Source organism: Pan troglodytes, chromosome 4 (genome assembly GCF_028858775.2).
Source record: "Pan troglodytes isolate AG18354 chromosome 4, NHGRI_mPanTro3-v2.0_pri, whole genome shotgun sequence".
Lineage (NCBI taxonomy): Eukaryota > Metazoa > Chordata > Mammalia > Primates > Hominidae > Pan > Pan troglodytes.
The window spans coordinates 157,919,895-157,932,197 of NC_072402.2; the positions used below are offsets into that span (position 1 = coordinate 157,919,895).

A 12,303-nucleotide genomic window follows, 5' to 3' on the forward strand; every position below is an offset into this window, starting at 1 on the left:
AAATTTTAAATACTACAATCCTTTGTTCCAGGAATTTCATGTCTGGGAATTCATCCTTAGCAAGCAATCTTAGCAAATAATCTGACATGTACAGTGAAAGGTGTGAACAAGAATATTTTTATCACTGTTATTTATAATAGGAAAAGATTGGAAACAACCTAAAAATCCAGCAATAGCTAAGTAAGTTATGAGACATACATATGATAGAATACTCTGGAGCTGTTGAACAGGATATGATATACCTTTTTGTAATGATATAGACATGTGCCCATATCATTACATAAACAGGAGGTAACAGAGCAATATAGTCTCATTTATACCAGAAAATAAATATGTGCATTTAAAAGCCTAAAAGGGCTGGGTGTGGTGGCTCAGGCCTCTAATCTCAGCACTTTGGGAGGCCGAGGTGGGCGGATCATCCAAGTTCAGGAGTTTGAGACCAGCCTGGCCAACACAGTGAAACCTTGTCTCTACTAAAAATTAGCTGAGTGTGGTGGCAAGCACCTGTAGTCCCAGCTACTAGGGAGGCTGAGGCAGGAGAATCGCTTAAACCTGGGAGCGGAGGTTGCAGTGAGCCAAGATTGCACCACTGCACTTTGGCCTGGGCAACGGAGGGAGACTTCACTTCAAAAAAAAAAAAAAAAAAAAAAAAAAAAAAAAAAAAAAGGCATGGTGGCATGTACTTGTAGTCCCAGCTGTTTGGGAGGCTGATTTGGGAGGATCACTGGAGCCTGGGAGGTTAAGGCTGCAGTGAGCTGAGATCACACACTGCACTCCAGCCTGGGCGACAAAGAGAGACCCTGTCTCAGGAAAAAAGAAAAGGAAAGAAAAAGCCTAGAAGGAGAGGTACCAAACTACTATCACAGGCCACCTCTGACAGGACTCTTACTTGCTCTGAATTATGTGAAATTTTTATATATATAACTTAAAAAAATCCATGACGTGTGTGTGTGTGTGTGTGTGTGTGTGTGTGTGTGTCTGTCTGTCTGTCTGCCTGTTAGACTAAAGTAAGAGTCCTGGCTGGAGTTAGAAATTCCAAGATTGGAGATTAAAGCCTGGTAAAATGTGGCAGAGTTGGTTTTTCATCAGTTCAGAGACCGCTTAGTCCCAGGTCTGGGAGTCAGCAACTGTATTGAATTCAGCTTTAGATGGAAATGAAGGAGATTCATGGAGAGCAAGCCTGGGAAAAGGAAATAGACGTGCAGAGGTTTCCTGAATTAATAATAATAATCGGCCGGGTGTGGTGGCTCACGTCTGTAATCCCAGCACTTTGGGAGGCTGAGGCAGGTGGATCACTTGAGGTTGGGAGTTTGAGACCAGCCTAAGCAACGTGGAGAAACCCCATCTCTACTAAAAATACAAAATTAGCTGGGTGTGGTGGTGCATGCCTGTAATCCCAGCTACTCTGGAGGCTGAGGCAGGAGAATTGCTTGAACCCGGGAGGCGGAGGTTGCAGTGAGCCCAGATCACACCTTTGCACTCCAGCCTGGGAAACAAGAGTGAAACTCCATCTCAAAAATAAATAAATACATAATAATCACGAGAGCCTTTGCAGAGTGTTTTATACTTTGCACTGTCAATTTTGCCCAATGCAGAGGACATTCTCACAAGATAGGTAGGCTGGAGTGATCACGGAAGAGATAGAGTCCCTGCATGTGAAGTGGTACTGAGAGACACAGCAGGAAATGGAAGTCAAGATTCTGAACCCCTAACCCCTTCCAGCTCTGAAGCTTGAACAAAATAAAACTCATCCAGCTCCCAGCCCAGTGCCTGGTGCACAGGCATCTTCAAGGCACCTGGCACCTTCTCCTCCAGGTGCGCTGCCTAGGCCCATGGGTGGCTGCTTTACTCTGGTTGCATTATCTGCACCCTTAGGAGCATCTGTTCTCCTTCAAGTTTGCTTTGCTCCAGCTAAACTCATTGTTTCCTTTCATCATGGCCCTTTCCATCTTCATCACACTGTTCCCTCGTCCTAGAATATCGTCTCCCTTTGTTCTCAGCCTCCTCCAACCTTCCTGCTTCTCTACACATCCAAGTCCTATTGGTCCTCCAAGACGGGTGCCAAATGCCACCTCCTCCCCAAACATGCACTAGCCCTGCGCTGGACACCATTGCTCCTTCCCCATGCTCCAGGTCAGCCATCTGCTTTTCTCCTGGGGCACATCACATCCTGCTTACACAAGAACTCTCTGCAGGTGTGTGCTTGTCTCTGGACTAAACCAAAGGCTCTTTTGGGAAAGGTGTGTGTCTCGTTCATCTGTGTTTCTTCAGTGCTGGCCCTGCATGCAGCAAGTGCTCAAGTGCTTTGGTTGCAGAGTTAGAGGGTGCAAGAGTGATGAGAGATGGTGAGAGCATGGGTTGAGGGCAGGGCATGCGGGAACAGAGGGAGAGATGGGCAGAGAGGTGATGACTCCTCAAACCCGTTGCCATCCTGACCCTGCTGGCAATGGCAATGGGGTCACAGCACTTCCCCAGGGTGAATAACCTCGGGGCTCTGTCCCTCCAGGTCCTGCCCACATCATAAAACAGCAAGTGCTTCCTCTTCAGGACAGGAGGGAGAAGAAGTGGGGTGACTTAGGGGCTGAGCCTCAGCAACTGGGAGAGTTTATAAGCTGGGATAGCAGACCCCTCAGCACCACCCATTCTCCTCATCCCTCTGCTCTCTGGCCTCCAGCCTCCCAGCAGCATGGCTTTCACCGGCAAGTTCGAGATGGAGAGTGAGAAGAATTATGATGAGTTCATGAAGCTCCTTGGTGAGTGAGCTCCTGGGTATCCCTTCTTCGGGGTTGGTTTGTCACAGCCAGCTCTGGGCCAGGAACCCAAACCCCTAAGGTAGAATGGGACAGGATTTCATCCATTCATTCACTCACTCGCTCATTCATTCATTCACACATTTGTTGAGCAACTGCTTTCTCCCAGGCTCTGAGGATAATAAGAACTAAGACACTCTTTAACTTTATTTTATTTTATTTTATTTATTTTATTTTTGAGACAGAGTCTCACTCTGTCTCCCAGGCTGGAGTGCAGTGGCACCATCTCGGCTCACTGCAACCTTCGGCTCCCAGGTTCAAGCAATTCTCCTGCCTCAGCCTCCCGAGTAGCTGGGATTACAGGTGTGCACCACCACGCCTGGCTAATTTTTTTTTTTTTTTTTTGTATTTTTTTTAGTAAAGATGGGGTTTTACCATGTTGGCCAGGCTGGTCTTGAACTCCTGACCTCAGGTGATCCACCCAGCTTGACCTCCCAAAGTGCTGGAATTACAGGCGTGATCTGCCGCACCCAGCCTAGACACTCTTTGACTTTAAAACACACATAGAATATATTAGTATTTCCACTTTACTGATGGAAAACTTGAGGCCCAGGGAATTAACTAGTCCAAAGTCACACAGCTAGTAATTGGTAAAGTGGAGACTTGGTTGGTGAAGTAGAGATTTGATGTTTATTTAGTCAAACATGTATTTATTTTTATTCATTTATTTTTGAGATGGAGTCTTGCTCTGTCTCCCAGGCTGAAGTGTAGTGGCATGATCTCAGCTCACTGCAACCTCCGTCTCCTGGGTTCCAGCAATTCTCCTACCTCAGCCTCTCGAGTAGCGGGAACTACAGGCATGTGCCACCACATCTGGCTAATTTTTTGTATTTTCAGTAGAGACGGGGTATCACCCTGTTGCTTAGGCTGGTCTTGAACTCCTAACCTCAGGTGATCCACCCACCTCGGCCTCCCAAAATGCTGGGATTACAGACGTGAGCCACTGAGCCCAGCCCATCAAACATTTATTGAACACCAGCTATATGCAAGGCTATCTCAGTGCTACCAATGGGGACTCAGCGTGACTTGCCCAAGTCAGTGGCAGAGGCCATTGGCACCCAGGACCCTGTGATGAGTGGTGTCACCACGTCCTGCCTAGGAGAGGAAACCAAAGGGTTAGCATGGAGACCAGGTTTGACAAGTCACTTCTTCACACAGTCATTCAGCAAACACAGGCCTCTTACTGTGCCAAACACTGTGGGCAGAGAGACCAGTGATTTCATTCCTTCTCTCACTGCTTGACTTGTAACACCAGTCTGTTGTGAGGAACCAATGAGACAGTGGATCCGACAATCTTGTGGAAATCTCAGTATCTCACTATCTAAAAAGTCTCAGGCAGTGTAACTCTCAAGGTTCAGAGGACAGCTCAAGGGGACCCGTGCCCTCCCTCTTGGTGGCCACTTCTTGCCTGCCAGCTGGCTCAGAGCAACCCTGAGACCAGGGCCCTTGTGCCTTGGGGCCTTGAGGAGTCGAGAGTCCCTCTGAGTCATGTATTGGCAGTGGCCCTGAAGGAGCAATGACTTGGCTTCACCTATAACAGCCTCGTGTTGTGGGATGGGAAGTGAGCCCACTTCGGTTCTAGACCTGATTCGGTCATTAAATTTCAGTGAAATACTGGGAAGTCCCTTTCCCATTCTGGGTGCTCACTTCCTTATCTGTAAAATAAAAGTATTAGAAGACACAGTCTTTTTTTGGCAGGGAGGAGGGGACGGAGTCCTGCTCTGTAGCCCAGGCGGAACTGCAGTGGCGCGATCCCAGCTCACTGCAACCTCTGCCTCCAGGGTTTAAGTGATTCTTTTGCCTCAGCCTCTCAAGTAGCCGGTATTACAGGCACCTGCCACCACGTCCAGATAATTTTTTTGTATTTTTAGTAGAGACAGGGTTTTACCATGTTAGCCAGGCTGGTCTCAAACTTCTGACCTTAAACGATCTGCCTGCCTTGGGCTCTCAAGGTGCTGGGATTACAGGCATGAACCACCACACCTGGTCTTGAAAGTCTCATTCATTCCAGAACTTCGCGAGCTTGGCAAGATTCAGTTATATTTATATTACTATCAGAAGCTTGGTTATTATTGATGAGCACCCACTATGAGCCAGGAGCTTCACAAACACACTCACATTGAATATAATTCTTGTAACAGCCTTTTGGGATGGGCCTTATTATCTCCATATTGTGGATGAATAGACTGAAGCTCAGAGAGATAGTGACTTTCCCCAGCCACATGGCTCACAGCACGTATTAGCTGTCTCAGGCACTGTGCTCTTAACCTTCAGGCTAGCCTATCATGCACAAGGGGGTAGGGCGGTGGGGGTGGGCAGGAAAGCTCTTTTCCCAAACCACAGGGTTAAAAGCAGCTCTTATATGGCTACTCTGCTTGTCCCCGGGTCCAGGGATCTCCAGCGATGTAATCGAAAAGGCCCGCAACTTCAAGATCGTCACGGAGGTGCAGCAGGATGGGCAGGACTTCACTTGGTCCCAGCACTACTCCGGGGGCCACACCATGACCAACAAGTTCACTGTTGGCAAGGAAAGCAACATACAGACAATGGGGGGCAAGACGTTCAAGGTGAGAGGCCACTGGCTGTCCCCCTCCTTCCCCAGGCCTCCATCTGACTTCTCCTTCTCAAACATGGCCTCCCCGCTCCCGAGCTGAGGCTTCTTTCTCCAGTTTGGCCTCCAGCATTAGGAGCTTGAGTTACTTGGCAATTTAATGCTCCTGATTTTTAATGGTCAAACATGGGCACTAAAACAATAAGAAAAATAGCTAATACTTGCTGGACACTTATTATAAGCTAGACACTTGCCGAATAGTTTTTCCATCTTAATACAGTTAATCCTATGAAATTGCTACAATTACTCTCTCCAGATTGAGCGGGGAGGCTAAATCATGAGATTAAAAAGCTTGCTGGCCAGGCACAGTGGCTCATGCCTGTAATCCCAGCACTTTGGGAGGCCGAGGTGGGTGGATGGCTCGAGGCCAGGATTTTGAGATTAGCCTGGCCAACATGGTGAAACCCCATCTCTACCAAAAATACAAAAATTAGCTGGACATAGTGGTGCATGCCTGTAATCCTGGCTACTCAGGAGGCTGAGGCAGGGGAATCGCTTGAATCCAGTAGGCAGAGGTTGCAGTGAGCTGAGATCATGCCACTGCACTCCAGCCTGGGCGACAGAGTGAGAGTCCATCACAAAAATAAATAAATAAATAAATAAAAATAAAAAAAACCTTGCCTTAGTTACACAACAGGGGCAGGCCTTTACACCGGGCACTAAAGAGCAAAAGTTTTTTTTTTTTTTTATTCGAGACTCACTCTGTCACCCAGGCTGGAGTGCAGTGGCATGATCTCGGCTCACTGCAACCTCTGCCTCCTGGGTTCAAGTGATTCTCCTGCCTCAGCCTCCTGAGTAGCTGGGATTACAGGCATGCACCACCACATCTGGCTAATTTTTGTATTTTTAGCTGAGATAGGATTTCATCATGTTGACCAGGCTGGTCTCAAACTCCTGACCTTGTGATCCGCCCATCTTGACCTCCTAAAGTGCTGGGATTACAGGTGTGAGCCAACGTGCCCAGCCATAAGTGCTTTTTTTATGCTGCCTCTCTGTGTAGCACAGAGATAAAGACGCTAGGCCCTGGAGTGAGACTTGGCTGGATTTGAAACCATGATTTCCCACCAGCAATTGTAGGGCCTTGGGCAAGTCATTTCACTCCCCTGAGCCTCATATCTCTAGTATGCAAAAGGAGACTACATACAATCTCTGGCTCCAAGAGCTGTGGTGAAGATTAAACAAGACAGTGCATGAAAGCACCTGGCATGTTGCCTGCCACATAGTGAATGCTAGAAGAAAAAATGCAGTCATTTGCTTTTGTTTTAGAAGTGAAGAAACTGGCCAGGCACGGTGGCTCATGCCTGTAATCCCAGCGCTTTGGGAAGCCAAGGCAGGCAGATCACGAGGTTGGGAGTTCAAGACCAGACTGGCCAATATGGTGAAATCCTCTCTCTATGAAAAATACAAAAATTGGCCGGGCGTGGTGGCCGGCGCTTGTAATCCCAGCTTCTCGGGAGGCTGAGGCAGGAGAATCGCTTGAACCCGGGAGGCGGAGGTTACAGTGAGCCGAGATCACACCATTGCACTCCAGCCTGGGCAACAGGGCGAGGCTCCGTCTCAAAAAAAAAAAAAAAAAAAGAAGTGAAGAAACCGAGGCTCAGGGAGACCAAGTAATGTGTGTAAGTCCTTGCCGTTAGAACATGGTGGGACCAGGGATTTGAACCCCAGCTATTTGCCTCTATCATTAGGCCTCTGGTGACCCATGTGGAGTTCTAATTATAGAAAAGGAGTCAGGTTGGCGGCAGCAGGGGAAAGCAAAAAAGGAGAGCAGATAAGCTGTAAGTCTGCCTTTCTTCATGGTCCAGAACACATAGCCCTCCTGTGCAAATAACTCACAATCTTCCTGTGCCCAGCTATCATCACCTCCACTGATAGAAAAATGTAAGTTATCTCACCATAACCTTTGCTTTGTCAGTACTGCACAAAACCCGCTTCAGCACACAGCATAAGCAACAGTCTATAAACTCTCCAGCAAGACTTTGTCTCCTTGCAGTCAGCTCCTCTCTTGCTGTCCTGCCCAGTGCACCCTTGCAACATATTTTCATACTTTCTCTAAGAAATCTGACTTTTTTTTTTTTTTTTTTTTACCTACAACTGTCTTGGTAAATTCTTTTTTTTTTTTTTTTTTTTGAGACAGAGTCTTGCTCTGTTGCCCAGGCTGGAGCACAGTGGCACGATCTCTGCTCACTGCAGCCTCTGCTTCCCGGGTTCAAGTGATTCTTGTGCCTCAGCCTCCCAAGTAGCTGGGATTACAGGCATGAGCCACCACACCGGGCTACTTTTTGTATTTTTAGTAGAGACGGGGTTTCACCACGTTGGCCAGGCTGGTCTCGAACTCCTGACCTCAAGTGATCCGCCTGCCTCAGTCTCCCAAAGTGCTGGGATTATAGGCATAAGCCACCATGCCTGGCCTTGGTAAATTCTTCTTACTGCCCGCGCCACCAGCCCCAGATAGTTGCCAATCACCTGCAACAACCCAGGCTTAATGTTGTGCTTCCATTCCAGGCCACCGTGCAGATGGAGGGCGGGAAGCTGGTGGTGAATTTCCCCAACTATCACCAGACCTCAGAGATCGTGGGTGACAAGCTGGTGGAGGTGAGTGTCCTGCTGGTTCCTGGGATGATTATTGGACATTTGTCTGCCTCCTGGCCACAGCCCCTCAGAAGCAGGCCTCTGGGCAGCTGGCTTTACCAGCACTTCCCTTGTACCAGGCTCTATGCTGAGTGCTGGATGCACATGATGTCATTTGGTCTTCAAAATAACCCTGTTAGGTGGGGATTTTTATCTCCATTTTAGGAGGAGACTGAGGCACAGGGATAAGTGAGGGAGCACACAGCTTTGACGACAGAGCTGGGATTTGATGCTAAGTAGCCTGACTGCAGCACTCACACTCAGCCACTTCTGGGACACAAGACTGGAAGCCCAGAAGATCCTTCCCAGAATATAAATAAAGGAGGTGGTCCAGGTGGGCTCCTCAAAGGACAGCCACCGCTCCATTCCTTTTCCATGAGGGACATCAGGCCCCTTCCACCAGATCTTCTGATTTATCAAGAGAAGTTGGAAATTTGCACTTCCATGTGAAATCTCCACACTATTAAATATTGGCAACTAATTTAAAAAATTCTGTAAATATTGGCAGGTCCAACACACACATCTGTGGACCCACTCCTCCTACACTGGAGGTGGTGCCCTGGGAGGCCCTTCCTCTCACTTCTGTTGCTTTCCTGTGGGTCTCCAAGTTTTCCCCAGGTGAAAGAAATGAACGTGAGGTTAAAAGGGAAAAGAAGGCATTTCCATACTTCATTCCCTCACTGTGAGCCTGTGACCTGGGCCAGAGACCCTCTGGGGTCCCGTGTAGGTCTAGAAAGGGCCCTTCCCTCCTCCCTGAAGCTCTCCAGCAGGGAAGACATGATGAGGGAGGCAGTGTTTGTGTGACCCCCTTGCTTCTCCTTCTTTGATCCTTCTCTCTCTCTCTCTCATTCTCGCTTTCTTGTGCCCACATCTCAAGCCCTGTCAAGAGGAAAGGAGCACACTGCCTCTCTCAGATACTGTGGTGTAAATGATTTACACCACAGACACTTATTTCACACAGCTCTGGAAGCTGGAAAATACAAGATCAGGGTGCCAGCATGGTCAGGGGCTTATGAGGGCCCCCGTCCTGGTTTCTTCACATGGCAGGGAGACGTCACCTCTCTCGTGTCTGTTTTTTTTTTTTTTTTGAAACAGAGTCTTGCTCTGTTGTCCAGGCTGGAGTTCAGTGGCACGATCTTGGCTCACTGCAACCTCCGCCCTCAGGTTCAAGCAATTCTCCTTCCTCAGCCTCCCCAAGTAGCTGGGATTACAGGTGCCCACCATCACACCTGGCTAATTTTTGTATTTTTAGTAGAGACAGGGTTTCACCATGTTGGCCAGGCTGGTCTCGAACTCCTGACCCCATGATCCATCCCCTCTCAGCCTCCCAAAGTGCTGGGATTACAAGGGTGAGCCACTGTGCCTGGCCCTTTTTTTTTTTTGAGATGGAATTTCACTGTGTTGCCCAGGCTGGAGTACAGAGGCACAATCTCAGCTCACTGAAACCTCCACTTCCCCCATTCAAGTGATTCTCATGCCTCAGCCTCCTAAGTAGCTGGGATTACAGGCATGTGCCATCATGACCAGCTAATTTTTGTAATTTTAGTAGAGACAGGGTTTCACCATGTTGGTCAGGCTGGTCTTGAACTCCTGACCTCAAGTGATCTGCCCACCCTGGTCTCCCAAAGTGCTGGGATTACAGGTGTGAGCCACTGCACCAGGCCTTGTGTCTGTTGTTATGAGGGCACTAATCCTTCATGGGGACTCCACTCTCATAACTTAATTACCCCCTAAAGGTCCTATCTCCAAATACCATCACACTGGGGCTTTGACTTTTATCATGTGGGTTTGGTGGGTGGACACACGTGCAGTCCATAAGATGGCCCAAGAGGTTCCGTGCCCTCCCATTATACTTATTTTACAGAGCAGCATTACAAGGCTCAGAGACAGCAAGGGACTTGGCCGTGGCCACACAACTAGTACATGCAGAGGCAGATCTCATCTGCTGACTTCTAGACTAGGCCCCCTGCCTCTTCTGCCCAGGCCCACGAGTCTTTTTATCCCCCTTTAACATTTTTGTTTAAAGAATCTAAAAATTATCTGGGTGTGGTGGCTCAAGCTTCTAATCCCAGCACTTTGGGACGCTGAGGCAAGTGGATCACCTGAGGTCAGAAGTTCAAGACCAACCCGGCCAACATGGTGAAACCTGGTATCTACTAAAAATACAAAAAAAAAAAAAATTAGCCAGGTGTGGTGGCGCACACCTGTAATCCCAGCTACTTAGGAGGCTGAGGCAGGAGAATCGCTTCAATCCAGGAGGCGGAGGTTGCAGTGAGCAAAGAATGAGCCCCCTCCAGCCTGGGCAACAAGAGCAAAACTCTGTCTCAAAAAAAAAAAAAAAAAAAAAAATCTAAAAACTAATAGATATACAGTGTTGAAAAACTGTAAAAAGAACAAAAGTGACTATATCCCTCTTCTCCTGGGTGAAAACTGACATTTTGAAGGATCTGATGAAAGGGCTTTTGACGCATTTTTACATGAAATGTCAGTCAGTAACTCCCAGAAGAAGCAAAGCTCCCCAGCCTGTGAGGTGTGCAGGAAGAGCATAGGGCAGGAGAACTGGAAGCAGGTTTGGGCCTGACAAGAGAATTGATCTTCCCAAGCTGAGCGAACCTGCTTGTCAATTCCCAGAGATTCCTCATCATGGAGCCCATGTGGTGTGGGCAGTGACCAGAGTTCAGGGTCATCATGCACACACACACATGACACAGCCAGGAACACACACATGTATGCACATAGACCCAGGCACGTGCACACTTAAACAAAGTTGCATGACTAGACCCCGAGAGGAGCTGTCTTGATTGCAAATCTCCCATCTCTAGAGGCCCAGAATCATCCTGGCACCTCCCCACTTCTCCACCAATAGACAGTGCATTTTGTAAGCATCCCTCCTGCCTTCCGCCACCAGCACCCCTGCCATGTTCTCATCACCTCTCCCCTACACCAAGCCCCAGCCTCCTCTGATTCCACCTCTCCCCCACCTTCCATCCATCCCATATGCAAATCACACATCACCTCCCACTGCTGCCCTTTGTTATGAATCAGGACCAAACTCCTCCGCTTGACCTTCCACGGCCTTACTGCCCAATTCTACAGGTATGCTCTGCCCAGCCCCTCTGGACCAGCTACTGCTCCTGAGCTGGACAGAGCCATTCCTATCTCCCCTTCTGTGCCATGTGGTTCCTCTGCTCTGAATTCCCTTTCTCCTGTTTGCTTTTCCAAATCCAATTCTTCAGGATTCTGTCCAACAGCCAATTCCCCCTCCTGTTATCTAGTCAGTGGCTCCCTGCCTCTTCTGGTCTCTCCCACAGCTCTCTGTTTGCTACCCGCCCTTTTCATGGAAATGCTGCTTTCTTCTGCTGGGTGTCAGAACCAGCTGATGACACGTGCACATCCAATGGCAGCACAGCTCCACAGCATGGAGCCTGGGGCACCGCACACTGTGGGCCTTCAAAGAACAGCATCCCCCCCGCCTGCCTCTCCCACTAAACCTTAGGCTTCTCGAGAGTAGGGACTGTATCTTCCCATCACCGAGCATGTGACAGGTGCTCACAAACACTGCATGGCGCAGCCATGGCTTGTGGCCTTGGAAGGATTACTTGACTTTTCTAAACTTCAATTTTCTCATCTGTACAATGGGAACAACCTCACAGGGCTGTTGGGAGGATTAAATGGAATCATGCAGGGTAACAGCCTGACCTGGGTAATGGAGAGGAAAAGAGGTGCAGGGTTCCACACCCAGAGCCACATCACCCCTCACAGTTGGTTACCATTCATCACAGGGAGTCTTCACACTGACTCCTGGAACAAATTGGGAAACTGAAGCCCAAAGAAGTGGTGCGCCTGACTCTTATCTACTCAAGGCTGGGATTGGAGGCTCATCTTCCTTCAGCGGTGCCTCCTGGCTACCTTGGGGTGGGGCACTGACTCCCTCTGTCCTGGCTGCTTCTTTCAGGTCTCCACCATCGGAGGCGTGACCTATGAGCGCGTGAGCAAGAGACTGGCCTAAGCAGCCAGGCCCGGCCCAGGGAGCTACAAACCCACCAATAAAACTGATATAAGGACAGACGCTGCTCGCTCCAGAACCTCTTTGTTTTTCTTTTCTGGTGTCTTGGGATGGCCTCTGGCTGGGTGAGGGTGGGAAAGCCCCCAAGGGTGGCCACATGGGCCACACATTGACCCTGAGATCCCTGTGGGATTCATGTCATGGCGGAGGAAGACATGAATGTGGATGACTGCAATGCTCCTGCC

At 48.9% G+C, this 12,303-nt stretch overlaps 1 protein-coding gene across 1 annotated transcript; it reads left to right on the plus strand.

Annotated features, from left to right (window-relative positions):
* Window positions 1-2,612: 2,612 nt before the first annotated feature.
* FABP6 (fatty acid binding protein 6) lies at window positions 2,613-12,303 on the plus strand. Its single transcript, XM_016954146.3, has 4 exons — window positions 2,613-2,753; window positions 5,202-5,377; window positions 7,927-8,016; window positions 12,008-12,303. Exons 1-4 carry the CDS (start codon window positions 2,687-2,689, stop codon window positions 12,059-12,061), a joined length of 387 nt encoding a protein of 128 aa, XP_016809635.3. The 5' UTR covers window positions 2,613-2,686; the 3' UTR covers window positions 12,062-12,303.